Below are 22,095 nucleotides of genomic sequence, written 5' to 3' on the forward strand. Positions count from 1 at the left end.
TCTGATTTTCAGTTTTCTTTAACTTTCCCCTATATAAAATAAATTACAGGGACATTTGAGAACATATGCTACACCTTCACTATTACAGGAAAAACTGCCACCAAGTGAAAAATGGGCACCATTTATTTTCCTAAAACTTGTAACAATACAGGAACATATGGAACAACAGCCAAAAGGGTATGTACCCTTCAAGCCAGGAGTTACATTAATGCCTCATTAGGCATAGAAAAATAACTAGAAACTAAAAATCCTTCAAACTTTTTCCTTTTTTGTAGGAAATAGAGGGGCAGTTTGCAATAATTCTTTTCAACTCCACATCCTGAAGTAAATATTTCTAGGAATTATGCAATATCTTATTAATCCTACTACTCAAACTATTATATACTGAGACAAAATATAACTGATCCTTATAAGATTCAGTGTCAGTCACCACCTTATATGTAACATTGTGACACTGGTTCAGAACCAATCTGTTTGCAACAACTCTCTGCAAGGACTTCTTAACCATATTACAGTTATAACCTCTATTTATAAACATATAAAAAGTGTACCTACATTCTCTTATAAAATCTCCTGTCACTACAAATTCTATGCATGCAAAGAAACTCCCCATAAGGTAAAGATTCCAATAAATGCTGGGGATGAAAACTAGCCCCATGCAAAAACTGGGTATTATCAATGAATTTCATATGAACAGATGTCTTAATACCCCCAACGTTAATCCCTTCTAATACTAAATCTAAAAAACTGACCATGGTGCCACACTTTGTGTCATCAAAACTCAAACCATAAATGTTATGTTCTAAATCCAAATGGAAGTTCATTACATTATGTCTACCGCCCTCAGAAATAAAAATTAAATCATCAATATATCTGTAATAAGCAATAACATTATTTCTTACAAACTGATGCTTATACAGATATTCCAACTCAAAAAGGGCCATAAACAAATTTGCATACATGGGGCAAAAGATGCCCCCATGGCAGTACCTTGTAATTGATGATAGATACAGCCATAAAAAACAAAATAATTATTTAACAAACAAAAATGTGTAAGTTCTATAATATAACAAGACAAAGGAGAATTTCCTAGAACATAATTTAAAGCTTTAATACCACCCTGATGTTTAATACTGGTATAAAGACTTTTTACATCCATGACTACATAATACATGTCATTATTCCACTTAATGTCTTGCATTCTGTTCAAGCAACATAATCTTTTATCTAAGACTGTAGCTTCATAACATAAGGTTTTAGATATTCATGTATAAGTAAACCTATATTAGTTAAAAATATTTATGGGCACCTACAATTGGATGACTGGGGGGGGGGGGGGGGCTCTGTACATTTTTATGTAGTTTTGGCAAACGATAAAAGGCAGGTATCTTACAACCCCCTATATCAAATATTCTCTCAACATCACTTTGAGTCAAATAACCTAATCTGACCCCATCTCTAATAACATCTTATATTGTATCATAGAATTGTTATAATCAACAATATTACATTTTCCATAAACATCCTCATTCCTGAGATGTTCATGACACATATTAACATACTGTGTGTGATGTAAAACACCTGTTTTATTCCCTTTGTCCGAGGGCTTAATTATGATGTCTTTTCTTTGACTTAGACCAACCAAAGACTTCCATTCAACCTTACCTTGGTTATATGTGACATATTTATATTTATCAAAACCATCAAACAATTGTATTATTTGATAATTCAACATAGCCAAAATTTGTTTTATTGTCTCATTAGCATAAGTGGGAATAAATGCACTTTTGTTAGAAATAGTATGTGTATCCAGTAAACAGTAAACATTAACATCTAAATCTGACATGCAAGACAATTCTTGTGACATACAGGAAATAAAACTCTCATTTTCTGAATCAATACAATCAAAAACTTCAGTGTCCCTTGTATTATCTGTCTTATTAAAAAATATTTTAAATGCAATTTCCTAACCAAGAAAAAAACATCTTGCTTTAACATGTGTAAACGAGGAACAACTGTAGGTACAAACTTTAAACCAAACTGTAAAATATTACATTCATTGTCATTCAAATTGCAGCCTGACAAATTCACTAAACAATTAGAATTAAAAGACACATTATCCACACTTACTAATGAATTTTCAGTTCCATCTGCCTCATTTAAAATGAAGTCTATAGTTTGTTTCAGTGTAGACATTTTGTCCCTGAAAATTCTTGTTCCTCTTTCTGTTCTGTTCTCCACCTTGGTCTTCTCTCTGTCTACGAAAAGGTTGCATGGCTTCCAGACACTGGGCATTGGGCAGAGGTGGATACACAGATTCATCACTATCACCTCCACTTATCAAACCATCAGAAGAAACAAAAGTTACTGAACGTGAACGTTTTAAACCTCCGTGTGAACTGAAGTTTTTCTTTCCTCTTTTGTCATTAGCTTTTCAAAGAAAAGCATGCTTATGTTCATAATCACGAGAGTTCCTTTTGATTTTATTTCTCTTTCTCTCAATTAAAAGTGATTGCAAGTCTTTTAACTTACTGTTCAAATCTTGTAGAACAAAATCAACTTGGGCGGGAACAAGCAGGGGAGCCAAATTTGAAAAAGTGCGCTTCATGTCTTCCTTTAGGCTTGCTTGCTTCAGTGTATCTCACTCAATGAGAATGGAAATCCATTCACTCACACAGCAGTGTGCTGCTGCCACCCAGCTGTCACAAAAAGCTTTTTCCGCATCATTAGTTAGATCAAAAGGCGCAGTAGGACTTTTAAATACCGTAAGCCTCTGGGGGTTATTTTAAGTTCTAAATAACGCTGCAAACCCAAAATGTTTAAATGTACCTTTGTTTCCGCCAACATCAGGTTCTCCAAATTGTCACATAAATCCTGGCTGTCTGTAGGCAAGCCAAGATTTCCAGAGCCAGTAGTGGAAAGGGGATTACCAATTTTCATATGTCTCTCCCCCATCAACTTTTCCATACAACTAGTAAAACTTCCACTCACATTGGTGTTCAGATGTCCATTGGCAGAAGAGAGCAACATAATTGTCCATAGTTGTTTGAGTTCTCTGAGATGGAGTCTGCATCACCAGTGAATCTTCCCTTAGGGCCCTTGGAAAATTACAGGATGGATCCATGGCCATAATCTACCCAAAATATGTTCAACAACTTGGAAAAAACAGCAAAAAGAAGAATCCACAATCGGCCACAATACAAACACAGATTTATTGAAGAACTCTAGAGTCTCGGCTCTCAGCCTTACAGGAGTAATACAAATACACAACATTTCATAAGCCTTTTTTTTGTATAGCACCATTAATTAATGAAATTATTCAATTACATAATAATTGCTTCCAATTGATTTCTAAATTTAAACCTACAGGTACCATAGTATTAAATTTTAAAAAATAAATGGATTCCTTATAAAGAAGTTTCTCCTTAATGTCACATACTACACCAATTTTCATAAAAACTTGTTCTAAAACAGAAACTTGTTACAAAGAATGATCACTATCATGTGCTGTTTTAAAATGCATAGCAATATTGCTTTCATTTTGCTGTTCTTTATATCTCTTATATGTTCCTGTATTCTGATTTTCAGTTTTCTTTTACTTTCCCCTATATAAAATAAATTACAGGGACATTTGAGAACATATGCTACACCTTCACTATTACAGGAAAAACTGCCACCAGGTGAAAAATGGACACCATTTATTTTCCTAAAACTTTTAACAATACAGGAACATATGGAACAACAACCACAAGGGTATGTACCCTACAAGCCAGGAGTAACATGTAATGCCTCATTAGGCATAGAAAAATAACTAGAAACTAAAAATCCTTCAAACTTTTTCCTTTTTTATAGGAAATAGAGGGGCAGTTTGCTATAATTCTTTTCTACTCCATATCCTGAAGTAAAAATTTCCAGGAATTATGCAATATTTTATTAATCCTACTACTCAAACTATTATATACTGACACAAAATATATCTGATCCTTATAAGATTCAGTGTCAGTTGCCACCTTATACGTAACATTGTGGCACTGGTTCAGTCCCAATCTGTTTGCAACAACTCTCTGCAAGGACTTCTTAATATAAACATATAAAAAGTGTACCTACACTCTCTTATAAAATCTCCCCAGTCACTGCAAATTGTATGCATGCGAAGAAACTCCCCATAACGTAAAGATACCAATAAATGTTATAACAGTTATCTGTACTTTCACCCATTAACCTCGTGAACTTGTCCATTCTAGGGCACTGTTGCAACTGCCTCATGTACACAGAAAACCCTCCCCTCTAAACTTCAAACACTCAGACCTGTGAGGGTTACCGATATATCACCCAATGTGGGCATATGCACTCTCCAGCAAAGATTGAACTAGCAGGTCAAGAGGATGAGATCAACACCTGCACCACACCATATGAAATACATAGCTCACCATGACACCCACTTTGACAGCCATGACATATAGTAAAAAGCCACACATCACATCCACCTTCCCAGAGGCACTCAATGGACATTTACCCAAACAGCACAAACCAGCAAGGCAGACACCCACACAGATACCGCGACATGGCACATGCCAAGGGAGACGTATTTAATCTACACAGCGTGCCCCCAACCTAAGCGCCTAAGGCTAACCACCTTGCACAATACATTGATCATGGGTAACTCAATACTGAGGCACACACATCCCACTCACTAAGTTGAATATGGAGCAGGTAACAACCAAATATCTATCACATGTCAGCATCTAACACATGACACAGCCAGTCATGTCACTCCACAACAACTACGAGTATCACTCCGTATCCATGTGGGTGTGAATGACTTGGGACACACCTCCCTGGACTAGAAGACAGGAGACATGGTTGATTATGTGGACCAGGGAGGTGTGACAGTAGCCCTGGGCAGTGTATCACTGTCACCCAGAATGATGCTGCGGTACTATCAACAGATTATTGACTGCAACATTGGTTTACATGTTATGTGTCATTCTCAGGGGATCCAGAACCTCTCTGCTTGGGATGACATGATTGACAGAACCCAATGACTTGCCATGGATGTTCTACATCTGTCACTGCTGGGTTGCCAGGTACTGGCTAAGTGTCTTGCTACCCCCTATTGTGCCTTATTAGGCAGTGTTCCTAATATTATTACCCCCATAACAGCTACACATGTACACAATTTGAGAGTCATGCTGCTCAACAGTGGACATCTAACTGTCAGTAAGCAGTCACTGGAGTGGAGGACACATGTCTGCTGTAATGGAGAGGTGGTTCACAGCAGCAGACAGCAGACTGCAGTATCAGGCTATGATGCATTCCACAGCTGTCAGCCCCCAAACATGGACCACACTATACCTCCACAGGTGGTGCTCCATCTTCATTATGGATAGGAATACCTCCAGACTAGTATCCCATCATAATGCATTGGAGATACTTCCGGTACAACTGCCTTGGGGTAATAGTGTAATCCAGACTATAGCCTGCTATGGATCCACATCTATGTCCCTAGACTGTCAATGCACATTCCTCAACACACTGCCAACTATGATGGTCCAATGCAACACTGACATAGTACAAATCTTCAACTACCCCTCCCATCACCTGGGGAATGTAGCCAAGTGCCAGTACAGTGGCCCAACACTTCTGAGATTCATCATTTCCATTGCCCTAGACCAGCTCATACTGACAACTGGTAGAGGATGCAACAACCTTGACCTGTGTTGACCACTTAAATATGGGACTGTTGCTCATCAACAGATGTCAATCTCTGCATGGTGAGATTCACACAGGCTGTAATCAACATGGACCTCAACATGTCAGCCACACCCCCCACAAAGATAACCACCTGGCAAAACCTCTCCAAAACTGACTTTGCAGCCATGAAAATAGGGATGGATGTCTTCACTGCACCCATGGCAATGGGAAATAGCTGCATGACTGTGGACTCATATACATAGGCACTGTACAAACAGGTACATGAATGCATGGTACTAGCCAGAGCCAACAAAACCAGACATTGTCCTCCAAACACTGGGAGATAATGTGATGGTCCCCTGCCATTACTAAAATGTACATCAGAAGGAGGACACTGTTGCAAGGAATAGTGGTGTCCCATGACTGTTGAACTCCCTTATTAGCTTCAAACACAACTTTGGATCCCTTGTGGAATCCTCGACAGGCATCTATGGCAGCAGAGATGCAGGAGACACTGGCGACAGTCACAACAGCCTTTGATAGTTACACCAACAACCTCCACAGCATTAAACACAAGTGCTGTGAGTTACTGCACAATGCTAATACCTATCCTGAGACAACAGATACTGGCCACAGTCTTAGCAACACATTCAGTGCCAGCTTTACCCCTCTCTCCCCCCACAAGTGAAGTGCTGAGTGAATGTGTTCTCACATGCTGTATCCCATTTCCATTCTAGGCATCTGTGTGTCACCAGGATGTGGCCCTGCAGCAAGGCCACGCAGTATGGCAGTGTGGTAACACATCCACCATGTCATAGGCAGGGTACAGTATGTGCATGGTAATCCCCGGTCTATAACACAGTAATTGCATATGCCTCACAGATTATAGGGCTGAGGGTTGTACATAGGTATATGTTGATTTACATCATCATTTGTAGAATGGAGAATGGTACATGCTCTGGTTTGGACACACCTCCGATTGCTAATAACCACAGCCACAGGGGATATTCATCAACCAAACACACTGGGATTACTATTCACACACACACACACACACACACACACACACACACACACACACACACACACACACACACACACACACACACACACACACACACACACACACACACACACACACACACACACACACACACACACACATACACTTGCCAGTACCGAGATCCATAGGTTCATTGCTTCATTGGTGTGTAGTAGGTGAATGGGCCTGAAGGCTCTACAAGGCTAGCCTAAGGGAATACCCTGGCATCAGGCCACATGAAAAAGTCCCCAGTGTGGCTCAGGAGTATAGTCATGGAGTGGTCCCCAGAGGAGGGTATTGTATTTCACATCCACTCATCCAGATTTCTATTGGGGGTGGCTAGTGATGTACACTGCTTACATGTATGTGATTTATATTCCATAACATGGACAGTGTCTGGGTTGTGCATGTTCCACATGCATGTTCTTTGAAGTGTGGAAGTGTGCTTGAGGTCTCTGGGGCATGTTGTGTGGACAGATTGGTATCTTCTGATGTAGCATTCCTGACCTTGTTTGGTGAGACCTGGCTATGTAACTGAGGTAGTGATTGCACCTACATTGACAGTATGATAAGGGTATTCATTGGAGTTATTGACGTCTTTCCATACAGTTCATGTGTATAAGGCATGGTATTCTCTTTGTGGGGTACATTTGTAGACTCTACTGTTGTTGCAGGCATCCAGTGGGGAACAAGGCAAAAGGGCCACTGCACACAATGATAGGGCTACTGAGGGGATGGAACAGGGTGCCATGTCCTTTTACTTGCTGGATAACACACACTCAGTCAGGAGATGTAACACATCAAAGTACTTTCTGATGTCAATGGCACTGTTGTGGTTGACAGGCATGTAGTGCACTGCAATCACACTGTGGGTACTATCTGTGAGGCAATATGCAGGGAAACTACCAATATAGTGGTTGTTGCCTAGCCAAGTGTGTTTGTGTATATGTGGGTGGAGAGTGGTCTCTGAGTATTAGAAGTGTTGCTTATATTGTTCACTAATCCATATTGTCACGTAGTCATTGCACATGGCAATAGACATTTAGGCGTGTGGATTGTCTACACCAACCTCTATGGTGTTTGACAACTGCTGGCCTTTTAATGTGGACATTGGGACATATACTAGGTCCTCAACATAATACTTTAGCAAAACCCACCCAATGGATCCTGTTATTACACAATCACACCATCCACCACACAGGATACTGATGACACACACATACTTACCAGTGCTGAGTTTCGAACCCCTACCTAGCTATGTATTGCTACTACAGTGTTACGCATTTATCGCATGTGCCATGAAGCTTATAGGATGGATGTTGTCCCAAGGTACTTCTAAGGTGAGGAACATCACCAGCTCTTGTAAAATACTGGCATTGGGTGATTTAGTGAGTGAGAGATTACACAAAATATTTTACCCTACACCCACATTTACATTTGCCAGGAGTGAGGTTCAAACCTCTATCTAACTATCTTTTCAGAAAGTTATGTTACGCATTTACCACATGCACCACTGAACTTATATGGTTTAGGGTTGCCAACAGGTACTTCTAAGGTGAATGATATCTGCAGGACTGCTAAAGTCAGGCACTGAGATGTATACTAAGTGTAAATGGGGCCAAAATCTTTGCGGTACGGACATATATACACACAAACACTTGCCAGGAATGAGATTCAAACCCCTACCTATGTAGATATTGCTACTACATTGTTTCACATTTATCGCATGTGCCACGGAGCTTATATGTTGTAGAACTGTGCAAAGGTATCTTTGAAGGTGAGTGACATCAGCAGCAGTGCTAAAGGAGGGGTAAGGGAAGTGTTGTAAGTGTGAATGACCACAAAATCAGGTCTCTACAAGGATACACACACTCTCTGTTACAAACACTCACATTTATACAATAGCCAGGATCAGGATTGGAACTCCTACCTAACTAGTTTGCTACACTATAGTATTACACAGTTATCACAACTGCCAAGGAGCTTATATGTTGGAGAGCTGTGCAAAGGTATTTTTGAAGGTGAGTGACATCAGCAGCAGTGCTGAAGGGGGGTAAGGGAAGTTATCACAAGCACCACTGAGATTATAGAGCAGAGGGCTAACCAAAGGTATTTCTATAGTGAATGACATCAGCACATCATGTGATATAGGCCAATGGGATGTGTAGTAGGTGGGACAGGTTTCATAATGTGATTCTCTCTGTTGCTGTCTGTCTTTCTCTTCCCCACATATCAGTGTGTGTATGGATTGACATATTATATTATGTTGGCCTTAGATATGTGTGAGTATTTCTATCCAATGTGTGTGTGTGTGAAGTATCAATGGTATACATTTTGGTGTGTGTGCACAGACAGCTGCAAATAACCGATATCTGTAGTCCACTGTGTTGTGAGACATGGGCTTCATTTCTCTAAGTGAAGGAGCATGCCCAGTATGACCTTCTATATTGAGTGTGTGCAGCCATTCCAGGGAGGGTTGGACACCAGATCAGGGTTTTGTGTGCTACAGCTACACCTAGCAATCTGTTTCTGCAGGATATCTGTAGATAGGTTGCCAATATGGAGACACAATGGGCTTAACATAAGGGGGATACTCTATTGACGTCTGTGCTGCTTGTGTGGCATGTTTGGTTGTAGCACAGATTTTCTGACATATGTACTGTTTTACACTGTGATGCGTCATGTTATCAACTACTGATAGTTATCATTCTTTGCTTACAGTTATTTACCGAGAAATACAAGATGAATGAAGCTGTGGCCAATATTCTGAGGCATATAGACTACACATTCTGGCACACACCTGCCATTGTGGAGGGGTAGCTACAGACAATAGACTGCTGGTTCTGTGTAAATGGTCCAGCACCTTGTTAGTATGCTGGCTGGGGATCCCCTCCTTGTGCTTTTCTCAACTGCATGGGATAGCCATATCCTGCTGGGAACATACCTCTCAGCTGTACAGATACACCCAGGTTATCCAGAAGCAGGACTCATATATCTGGTCAGTTTACCTTCACATTGTGGTTTACAAGCAGTTTTTGTGGCTATTCATTCATGGGTTTGCAGTTGGGAGTAGTATGGGCAGACATTAGAGTTTCAGACTTCACAAACTCCATGACATCCATGCTTCAACACCCCCCTCTGTTTTTCTTTCCTCCACCTAACATTATGTAAGAAATATCTCAGAGGTATCCCTATAGCTGGGCCTTTATCCCAGTAGTATTTATGGCATGATCCACAGTCCTTGCAGTAGGACATGGGGAGGCATGCTACTGGCATTTGTCAACATGGCCTTGCATTTGTTTTCTGTTTACTGTGTTAGGTTGTTAGTTGGGACCCCCTGACATTCCATACATTGGCACTATGGGTGAGGCATGGGCCTTTGCCAGAGGACTGTAGGCCATTTGAGAGTGCTGCAGGCCATCTGTTACTGCATTTCTGCATGAGATTCTGTATGTGTGTGTGTGTGTGTGGGGGGGGTGAACACCTGCAGACTTTGACATTTGAAATGACTGTACTGGTATTTTGGTTACTCTGTTGGCTTCCATGTTATATTGTATTATGACCTATCATGCAGACAGGACAGTAGAGTACACATGTTAGATCTTAATGGCATATATTTCACTTTCAGACTTCTTATCCTTCAGAACTAGAATGCAACTTCCAGACCTGTTGTAGTATGTCTGTGTAGGTCTGGTGGGGGGCTGTTCACTGTTGCCATCATTTGGAGGCCTTAGCCCAGCCTTTCTTCATGGTCATCTACACCTGTCCTGCTGGGTGAGGCTGGTGGTGGGTATGTGACCCTCATAGACATCCATGTGTGTGACCTATTGATAGCCACAGTTCTTTGGGCCATCACAAATACTGCAGTGGGGTTGACACCTTATGTAGTGCTGCCTAGTATGTTGACACCAGTATTTGTTATGAATTTCCTGCTGTCCCATATAGCTGTCTGCTGCTATCCCATTCAGCCACCCAATTCTCTTGCATGCTTGCATCCATCTCATACATACAAGTATGAGAACTTACTACTTCATTCAGTAATTGATAGGAAGGGTGACTAACCTTGTTGCTGGGCCAGTATTGAGGACAGTGCTGGAGGGATGACTATGTTGGATGCACATAGTACCTATTTATACATGGTAAAGCTCAGGTAGTGGCATATTTAGCATCCCTTTTACTGTATGTGCGAGTCGGAGTGAGGTATCAGTCCCTGAGTCCCTATAGTGTTAGTGTGTGCTATGCATTGCCTCTTTGCCAAGGCCTGGGCATACTGTGCATCCCCTCCTTCTGCCTACAGGGGCAAGCTCAGGATGTTCCTCCTCCAAGTCTCTCTCTGCCTGTGCTGGCCTTGCAAAGGTGTGGGGGGGGCGGTGTGGTCATGTCCCATGCTGTTCCTGCTGCAGCTGTTTCCGCAGGATCATATTGTGTAGCATGGTACATATTATGAACATTTGTGCACATGTAGCTGGAGAGTACTGCAAGGCTCCACAAGATATGTCAAGGCAGCAGAACCATGACTTGAGTATCCCAAACACATGCTCTACAATGATCCTGGTTTGTGTGCATGTGTGTGTGTGTGTGTGTGTGTGTGTGTGTGTGTGTGTGTGTGTGTGTGTGTGTGTGTGCCTTATTATGGTGTTCTTGTTCAGGTGTGAGTGCATTTCTGATTGGTGTCATCAGCCAAGGCTCCAGTGCATAGCCAGCATCCCCCACTAGATGGCCATATGGGATGTCCCCCCTGGCAAACACATGATACAGCTGTGAGCAATGCCAGATGTGGGATTTGTGATAGCTTCCAGGGCTGCCAGCAAACACATTTATGATAATCCCCTGGGCATCGCACACAACCTGGCAGTTGATGGAGGGGAAGTCCTTGTTAATGCACATTGTTTATGTAGACCCTACCCCACTCACTGGGTGGTGTTTGATGGGGATGTGCATGCAGTCTATAGCACCAACTACCTCAGGGTATTCTGCTATATGGTGGAAGAGATGCATATATCTGGTAAGCACCTCATGGGCAGTGGGGAAATATATGTGCTCATTGGCATGTTGTGTTATGGCATTCAGGAACTGGTGGAGTACCGTGGATAATGATGTCTGTGAGACCCCCATGATATCCCCAGTTGGTCTTTGAAAGGTACCTGTGGCTAGTATTCTTAACCCTAGACATACCTTGGTATCCACTGGGATGGGTTCCCCTCTGTTAGTTTTGTGTGTGAGGCATGACTGGCACAGCTCAACAATTTGCTGTAGAATGTCCCTGTCCACCTTATAGCACTCTACTATCCCCAGCTCATGTAGGCCCTGGTTGGTTACCCTGGGTCTGTACACTCTTCTCCTCCTCCTCACTGTGGGTCAGCATTCTCCTCCTCACCACCCTCAGTCTCTAGCACATATTGATGGATTAAAGCAGCAGCAGCCTCTAACATTTTTAGTTAGTTTTGCCAGTTAAAAATCCCTCGTCTGTGTACACCGGTGGTGTAGAGTTTGTGGGAAAAAACAATCTGTAGGGTGTTTGCATAGTTTATATTAGTGTGCTGGGCTACTGGATGTATAATTGGCTGATTCTGATACATTCCATCTGCCAGCTATGCTAGTTCTCCTTGACTGCCTTCCTAGTGCTGTTTCCCCTTCCCAGTTCCCCCCTATTTAAGCCCCGAGGCACGCCGCGCATACCCAGTGCTCAAATGAAAACAGTGCTGCCATTTCCTCTTTTTTTGTTGTTTAAATCCCACTGTGTGGCACGCACACCCATTTAGGCTATATACAAAGTGCTCAGGCATATCTGACACACCTCCTTCATTAGCTATGTTTAGCTAAGGGCAGACATGGGCCACAGAGCTCCAATGAGCTTATAGCAAGCATGACACACCCCCTTATGAAGTCATTCACATCTTTCACTTGCACTGTTGTATTGCTGTACCTACACAGTTAGGTACAAGATAACACTTTGAAGAAATCTGTGATTCTGTATAACATCCCTCATTAGTTACTGCACTTAAACAGACCCTTTCCCCTTGACAACCAGTGCTCCCTGGTATTGTTTACATTTTGCATGCCAGTGACTATAATGGCAAAATGCAGAATTAACTTAAAATTGGCTTTTCTCTCTCTTTTTTTTTTTTTATTTACGGCATGATCCCATTTGTGCGCCACTGCCCTAAGCTTAAACAACCGAGATCGGCCAAAAAAAAAGTTTAATTTAAAAAAAAACTGTTTTTAATGCCAATGGCCTTATATTTGGCCTTTGGCATGTGTGTTTGACTCTAATACATACTTTCCACTAGCTGTCCTGCCTTTGTTTGTTCAGATGCAGAAATGTATTCAGTTACTGACTAAATACATTTCTGCTCTGACACTGTTCCTGCACGGAGTCCGGCCAGCTTATTGGATTGCAAAAATCACCTCATTTGCATGTTTTTCACCAGCAAATGCGGTGATTTGCATATTTGCCGGATTGTCCGTGCTAGAACAGTGTAGGGCATATGAAAACGGCACTTTCTTGGATCGCTCGATGGCCATTTTACATGCAGGAGCTCCTACACTGTTCTTGCATAGAAAATCGGCCTTCATAAATCCCGGGGTTAGTTACTGTGAAAAAGTCAAACATTCGGACATTTTAGACTTTTTGAAAATTTTAAACACTTCAGAAATTATTTCAAACATGTTAAATATTATGCTGCAATCTCAGAGATTTTGAGCATCTCAGAAATTATTTTGAACACTTTGAATGCTATTCCACATGTTTAGTGACTGAAAATCATTTGAAATGAATTTCAGTAAATTTGAATAACTGCTGACCTCTTTGTGACTTCACTCCTGAATATTACTCCACTTCTGTTTTCCACTTGGTTTGTGAGTTGCTTCAACTTCGGATCCCATTCTGAAACCATGTCGCATGTTTCGTGTATTCAAATGAGACACTGAGGCTGGGTATGCATTCAAGTCATTTATTATACATACACACATCAGGAGCTGTAACTTGTACATATACTTCGTACTTCATATGCTTACTGACTGACTTGTTACTTCTAACACACATGTGCATCTCCATTCAAGCTTACATTCATACTGACTAACTACACAAAATGGCACCGATCTTGCATGTGCTCAGTAACTTACATGCACGTGCTGTCCAGCTGCAGTGGCTGAGTAGGTTCCATATACACACTGATCTACACTGACTGCATTGTTTTCTGTAGGGTTTACAAGGTGTTTTTTAGTATTCTGTTGTTTTTCAATAAAAAAAGTTTTATGGCTCAAATATTTTGCCAAAGGAGTATGGAAAGAAGATCTAATGATTTCTCATTTTCTGTTCAGAACAGCTTCATGATCCAGATAATTCATCTATGTCATGATTTCCTGCAACATCCAGCAACTTGTAGTGTGCCTAACATTTAAACTTATTCCTGAAAGCTACATTTTGTGGATCATGCACAAATGTCAAAGTTTTGTCTGAATTCATTTGCCAGAATGTTGGCATATTCACTGCTTGTTTAGAAACTGAAAACACCAGATGCAGGCAAAAACAATACCTTTTTATAAAACAAAATGAAATTGTGATATGAATTAAAATCTGATGCCTATTAATCAAAGAAAACAATTTTTGCACTGCTAAATTACTGTCTGTTTTTGAATAGTTTAACACTTACAAGCTGGAGGGACTCCGGGCGTTGTTCTGGTTCCTGGAATTTCTCTGCCATCCTTATCCACACACCAGCAGTAACCACTGTTTCCATGACATTGCAGTGGGTGGAAGTTTCCAAACTCATCACACTGTGGCACGTACTGATCCTCACTGGCTCTTCCACCATAGTGTTCTAGGATGCTCTGTTTCCAGCGTTCACAAACAGTTTGTGGTCTCGGCTCTAAAAGAAAAATAAAACATGTTAAAAATAAGGAAAAACAAATAAAAGATTTTTTATCAAAAAATATGTTCAAAAGACTCATCAGATCAGCTTGCTTGACAACATGGAGGGTTAAACTGCAAGGTACTTGATGTGCTGCAAAACTAGTGACAGCATTCTGGCTTGGAAGGGAAGCTGAAAATGCTCATTGCAATCATTATCTTTAGTTATAAGGGATACAGTAGCCAGCAGCAAAGGCAGTTAGATAGGAATGCACACAATACCACCAGTAGATAAAAGGGAGCTTATGGAGCCTATCTGCATGGCTCGGGATGCTCTGAAGTTAGTTCATGTTTACTGGGCCAAGGAACAAACAATGACTTAAAAAATCCTAAAGGTGTGACATAAAGAGGTCTCCTGTAGTCCTTGAACTAGTAATAAGCATCCTCCATAGTCCTTTGAGGACAGAATGGTGACAGGAAATTTTATTATAAGTTAAATAATGACACTAGTATTACTCAGATGAATAGTGACCCAAAAAAGAAGCAGCAAGCAGCTTCATCAGAAAATATTCATTTAAATTCCCTTTGTCACAAAATACTTTTGTATTCTGGAACCAGCATTTCAAACAGCTTTTTCCCCCTGTGGAAAATTGTAGTTAAAAATGACTTCATTACTTGTAGAAAAGAGGGTTATTTCACATTCATATCACACTTCTTGTCACTGCTTGTTTCTGCTTACCAGTTTATCAATTTCCATTACTTATTCTCAGCAGAATGCTTTCTAGTAATGAAGATAATTAAAGGTATAAGAACATTTTTAAAAAAGTATGCTGTGGAGCAGAAGCATAGCTGACACTGTGGTGATGTGAGGTATTGCCAGCTATGCCAGGAGAAGTAGGCAGTGGATGTGTAACATAATACAGCACAGCTAGCTGGAATTTTGTAAAGAATTATGTCATTTGTATGTCATACTGATTTGTATAGATGCTTGTATTGAAAAATGTATTTGTAAATCTGTTTGTGTTAAAAATTGTACCCACAGTATGCCCTGTTGGACAGAAAAATAAATGTACATGTATTACTGTAACTGTTTAAATGTATATGTTTTAACAGAGAACACTGGAAGAGAAGAGGTTAATCTCAATCCACCTAACTTTGAAAATAGTTTGAAATTAAATTACCTGGCTTAGGCCATAAAGATTGTATCTTACACTTCTCAATGCAGCTAGAGACAAAAAGTCTATACTAGGAAGCTTTCTATGTTGTCTTTGGAGTAAACTAATTGCTACTCTGGAAGGGTGGAGGTTTGAAATTGTTTTATGACTTGCACAAACTGCAGCAGATCTTAGCAAGGCTCTGTGTGTGTGTGTGTATTATTGACACACATGTGCTAACTCTTGACAGCTTCTAGCCAAGCGGGTACACAAATATATGTGATGATGTTCTGTGATCCATAATACTAGTTGAGATTGAAGTCTCAGGGCAGTCTGTTTTTGGAACTTGACAGAGAAGGACCCCTCACTTACTTCATCTTGCCTTGTTCTTGGTAAGTGACCAGGGAATAATAATTCTTTAGAGCATTCAGGAAATATACTGAAATTAGTTAAATACTGTTTTTCTGTATGTGTGTGAAACTGGTCATCTGTGTTACTTTAATATTTCCTGTGACTGAAACTCTGGTGTTTACTATAAATAGATATTTAGTATTTTTATGTTCTTTTCTTATTTATTATTAAATATATTTAAACTTTTCATTGTGGCTGGTCTTTTAGAGAATATTTTAATCTCTGAGAGTACTTATATATATATCTGGTGACAACTCTGGCCGCTCCTGGAAGCCTTGCTGTTGGTCAAACTACCATTTGTATTAATATTAATTTCACTCGGTATAATTGGGTACCCTTGTAAGAACCTTAGAGTAGCTGGATTTGGAGTATCTGATGGTGGTGTAAGCACCTTATATTCTAGGCAGAAGGGGGCATAGCTAGTTAATCAGTTCCAGCCTTTCCCAGGTGTGTGTGTGTGTGTGTGTGTGTGTGTGTGTGTGTGTGTGTGTGTGTGTGTGTGTGTGTGTGTGTGTGTGTGTGTGTGTGTGTGTGTGTGTGTGTGTGTGTGTGTGTGTGTGTGTGTGTGTGTGTGTGTGTGTGTGTGTGTGTGAAAATCAAATCTCAAAGTGTGTGTGTCACCTGTTTGGAGCAGGGACACAAAGCACTGGTTTCACCAAGAGGGTGCTGGAAAACTTGGCTTGGACACTTTGATGAGGTCTCAGCTCTATAGCTGTGCCAGTGAGGAGTCTTACTGGGGACCTGGAGTGAGACAGTTAGAGAAATGCAGACCCTGGACTGAGTGTGTTCCCTGTGTGCTCTTAAAGAAAATTGTGCTTGATGCAGAGAGCTGCATCTGGAAATACTGGGTGCATCCATTTTTGTTCTAAGTGAACATCCTTCTCCAGTGCCAGTGATGAGGATTCAGGATCCTTGATTACTGGCCCAGAGTGAGGATGTCACATATTGGTCAGGAGTGGTGTAGATATTAAGTGAACTTTTGTAGCCAATAAGCACTTGTCACTAAAGGTGTGTGTATACAGGCAGCCACAGGGTTTGATTATCACAATATTTTCTTTTTTTTTTTTTGTTAGTTTAGTTTAGTCAGGGAAAGCAGTAAAATGTCAGCAGAGGATTATGGCAAGCTGACAAAGAACTAGTTGGCCAAGGTGTGTGAAGGTAAAGGACTGGTGCATGCCAGCCTTATTAAACAGGAAATTATTTCAACCTTAGTCTCAGCTCAGACTGGCAACCAGAAGAATAACCAGACAAGTGATGGGAATTTGCAGCCCTCAGAAACAGGACAGCTCACCTTTTCCTCAGAGAACGTAAAAATCCATCTGGAGTTAAAGAGACTTGAACTGGAGGCCAAACATTTGGAATTAGAACCAGCAGAAAGACTGTGGCATTTGGAGGCTGAAGAAAAGGAGAACCAGATGGAATTAGAATCAGCAGAGAGACTGCAGTGTTTGGAGGGTGAAGAAAATGTGAAGCAGTGTCAACATGAGAGGGAGATGCTGACTCTTTGCCAGGGTCATGGAGGTAATGAGGAAGGGAATAACTGAACCCCAGAAGCAATAAAGGTCAGTAAATTTCTTCCACAATTTACAGAGGGTGATAATTCTAATAGTTTTATTCATATATTTGAAAGGGTATGTAAACAGTATAATGTTGACCAAGGGCTCTATTTATGATAAAGTAAAGAAATGTTTACTTGAATGTTTTAAGTTAACAGCTGAAACTTAAAGAAAAAAAAATCATTAGCATAGACATAAGGCAGATGAAAGTGTGTGTGTGTAATTTTATTGCTGAGTTAAGCTCTTATTTTCATAGGTTGGAACTGGGTGTCAGGTCACCACCTTTGAAGAGCTGGCAGACCTTTTGGTGAGGGATCAAGTCCTTAGCACTTTGCCTGATGACATGAGAATCTGGTTGGCAGACTGAGAGTGTAATTCTGCAGATGAGCTGGGGAAAAGGGGGATCTCTACTTAGCAAGCAGGGCATCACTGCACAGGAAGGGGATATCCAGTGCTGCACATGGATATAAGGGCACCCATGGTAGGCAGCCTAAACCACCTCAACAGAGTCCAACCAATAACAGGGGAAGATGCTAGTTCAGGTACATGGCTAGGATTAAGGGTTAAATGTTTTAAATGTAACCAGTGGGGCCATGTATCATACAGATGTCCACGGAGGCAACGTGGGGAACAAAAGGTGGGGAAGCCAGCCTATGGGAATAACAGTATGCCACTAGTAAGTTGTTTGGAGACAACAGGGGTACCAAACTATCACCAGAGTTTATATCTGATCTTAGTGGATGGAAAACAGCCTCTGACTTAACCATTGTAAAGTGGTTAAAGAGGAGCAGTACTTGCTTGAGCAGTCCACTCCAGTCAGAGCTTTAGGAGGGACCCTATTCCAAATGCCCTTGGCCAGGGTTCACCTTAACTGGGAGGGTGGAAAAGGAAGCAAGCAAGTAGGTGTATTTGAGGATATTCCTGCAGATGTCTTGACAGGGAATGATTCTGATAATGTAGTAATTTGTGTGCATGCAGATACATGCAGTCAGGTTTGGAGACAGTTATGTGGGTCTGGTAGTCTGGGGGGGAGACCCAGACAGGCCCTACACCTGAAGCCAGGGCTGGTGAGGTGGCTATTTTAGGGAGGGAGCTATCCTGTAGTAATGAGCCTGAAGGTGAGCCTCAGCTGCTGGAAGGTACTGATGTTCCCTTGGACAGAGTGACTGCAAGGGCAGAGGTGGGTGGTAGTACCCAGGCTGACAGTGAGGCACCACTGTCAGAGGATACCAGACTTCCTGTGGAGGGGGAGCTGGGAAGAGTTACAAAGACAGAGTTGAGACAGACTCAGCTCTCACACCTTGCACTGAGAGGACTGAGGGAGGAAGCTAGGGAGGTGCCTGATTCTGAAGGAAAAGAGGGGTCTGTATACAGGAACAAAGGTTTACTGTATAGAGTGTGGACTCCTGAAGGAGGGCTATAGGGTGAGGTAATACAGCAGTTAGTAGTGTTTACAGCCTATAGGTTCATAGGTAGGTACTAGGCTATCTGCCCAAGGGCATTTATAAGCCTAGCCAGAGTGTGTCAGCTTTCACCACCCCATTGAGTAATTAACTGAGCCTCTGTTAAGAAGAGCCAATGAAGTGATTCCAGGGGTGTATTTTCTGTTACCCATCCACTCATCGGGGTTTCTCTTGAAGAGTGTTAGTGAGGGGCTCTGCCTAATGTAGTTAGGAATTGTGTTCCAAAGCATGGAGAGTCTCTGGGACAGGACTCTATCCCTCCAGCGTGTTCTATTTATTGTTGTGGCAAGGTTTAGCTCACTAGAGTGAGTGGCTCGCAGTGACTTGGATTTCTTTAGGTGGAGCATGTCCATCAATTCTGAGTTGGACATGGCTTTGTAAGTCAGACAGAGATCACCTCTGAGTAAGCGATATGCGACTGAGTACATCTGGAGTTTTTCCAGTCGGGCTGCATAGGACATATGTTTGAGGCCAGTAAACCTCTTAGTGAGGTACTTTTGTGGTCTTTCCAGCTGTTGGAAGTGTCTTGTGAGGTACATCCCAAATGGGGCATTGTACTCTATGATTGGTCTGATGAGTCTGATGAGTGACGAGTAGAGGGGCACTATAACCTCTTTATTTCTAGATGTGAGCCCTTTAGTAATTAGATGGGCTACATAAAAGGATTTCCTAACTACTTTGCCAATATGATTGTCAGAGGAGAGATTACTATCTACCTGGGTCCCCAGATCTCTTATTACCTCTTCTGTATTAAAGGGGCTGCCACCTATGTGGTAATTCATGGGTGTTTTGTTTTTCCCAGATGGAATGACTATGCATTTTTTGGCATTTAGCTTGAGACCATGACTTTGACACCAGATGTCCATCTCAGTAAGGCCCTTTTGGAGAATGTCCATGTCAGCTGGAGAGTCAATTATGGCTCTCAGTTTGCAGTCATTGGCAAACTTGGTTAGCCATAGTCCTCCTGTGTTTGCCTGTACTTCTGAGAAGTATATGCAAACAGTAGGGGTCCCAGGACCGAGCCTTGTGGGACACCACTTGTGACTGGTTTAGAGTCGGACCTGGAGCCCACTATTCTTACCGTGTGAATTCTGTCTGTAAGCCAGTTGGCAACCCATTTCATGACATAGGGGTTTATGTTCAGGCTGGTGAGTTTTTCTATAATTCCAGAGTGGGGAATGGTGTCAAAAGCCTTGGCGAGGTCAAGGTAGGCTGTGTGAACTACCTTCCCCTCAACTATGACATTCCTTTTGCAGGTCATAATGGCATAAAGCGTACCAAGAGACGTATTATGCAGAACTTTTATTGGCCTGGGATTGCAAGGGATGTAAAAGGGACTGCAGGAGCTGTGATCAGTGCCAAAAAGTAGGCAAGGCAGGAGACAAGGTGAAGGCTCCTTTGATGCCTTTGCCTGTGATTGAATAACCATTTCAGGGTGTAGCTATGGATATTGTTAGGTCTCTGAGTATCCCAAGTTCCACAGCAAAGAGGTATATCCTAGTGGTAGTAGATTAAGCTACTATATAACCTGAGGTGGTGGCTCTGTCCTCCATCAAGGCAGAGAAGGTGGCAAATGCTTTGTTAGAGATTTTCAGTAGGATAGGTTTCCCGAGAGAAATACTGACTGACAGAGGTACCAGTTTCATGTCAGAGCTGATGGCTTAGCTGTAGAAGCACTGTGGGGTGAAGCACCTAAAAAACACCTCCTACCATCCCCAAACTACTGTTATTGTGGTGAGGTTAAACTCTACACTAAAGACCTCGCTATGGGCATTTGCAGACCAGTTTAAGAGAGAGTGGGATAAATATTTGTCCGATCTGCTGTTTGCATTCAGAGAGGTACCCCAGCAATCCATAGGTTTTTCACCTTCTAAGTTGCTGTATGGGAATAGGGTGAGGCATCCTTTAGATTTGATTTGTGATGAGTGAGAGGGTGAGTATGAATTCTACAAGACGTCTGATGTGGCATATGTCCTAAACCTCAGGACAAGGCTTACAGAACTCATAGGCTTTGTCCAGGAGAACCTGGCAGGAGCCTAACAGCAGAAAAAAGTATGTTATGACAGGAATGCTCAAGCCCAAGAGTATGCTGTGGGACAGTAGGTTATGCTTCTCATTCCTGCCAGACACAATAAATTGCAGGCAACTTGGGTGGGACCCTTCAAAGTGGTATGGAAGGTCAGCGATGTTAGCTACATGGTAGATCTGCTAGGCAGGAGGCACAGGCACAAATTACCCATGTTAACATGATGAAACCTTACAGTGATAGGGAAGCCCTTGTGATAAGTATTTGCATTAGAACAGGAGGAGTCTGAGGGGGATCTATGGCTACAGTGAGCCAGCCAGCAAGATGCCAAGTTACTATTGTGGACCCTTGGGTTGCAGGCATATTATATGACAGTGCAGCACTGTATTGGGGTCAGCAATGCCAAGGCAGATGGGATCTCAAGAGAGGCTATGGGTTAATGTATTTCCAGACAGGACCATTCCTCTCAAGCAACGTTTTTTTAAGGGCCACCTGAAAAAATAGCTTGAGTATTCAAAGGCGGGGGGGGGGTGATGATGTGAGGTATATATTGCCAGCTATGCCAGTAGAAGTAGGCAGTGGATATGTAAAATATGCCAGCACAGCCAGTTGGAATTTTGTAAATAAATTACATGTCATTTGTATATGAAACTGATTTGTACAGATGCTTGTATTGAAAAATGTATTTGTAAAGCTGCTTGTGTTAAAAATTTACCAAAAGTGTACCCTGATGGACAGAAAAAGAAATATACATGTCTTATTGTAACTGTTTAAATGTATATGTTTTAACAATAGATACTGGAAGAGAAGAGGTTAATCTCAGTTCACCTAACTTTGAAAATAGTTTGAAATTAAATTACCTGGCTTAGGTCATAAAGATTTTATCCTATGGTCCTC

At 41.5% G+C, this 22,095-nt stretch overlaps 1 protein-coding gene across 1 annotated transcript in view; it reads right to left on the reverse strand.

Moving 5' to 3' along the window:
* The window catches only part of NID2 (nidogen 2), an 891,289-nt gene that overhangs the window by 186,743 nt on the left and 682,451 nt on the right, over positions 1-22,095 (reverse strand). The window contains exon 14 of the mRNA XM_044074330.1: positions 14,392-14,607. Coding sequence (XP_043930265.1) covers positions 14,392-14,607 — 216 coding nt within the window. The remainder of the gene's footprint in view (positions 1-14,391; positions 14,608-22,095) is intronic.

This window comes from Protopterus annectens, chromosome 6.part0 (assembly GCF_019279795.1).
Source record: "Protopterus annectens isolate FY-2018-M chromosome 6.part0, PAN1.0, whole genome shotgun sequence".
In the NCBI taxonomy this organism is placed as follows: Eukaryota; Metazoa; Chordata; order Ceratodontiformes; family Protopteridae; genus Protopterus; species Protopterus annectens.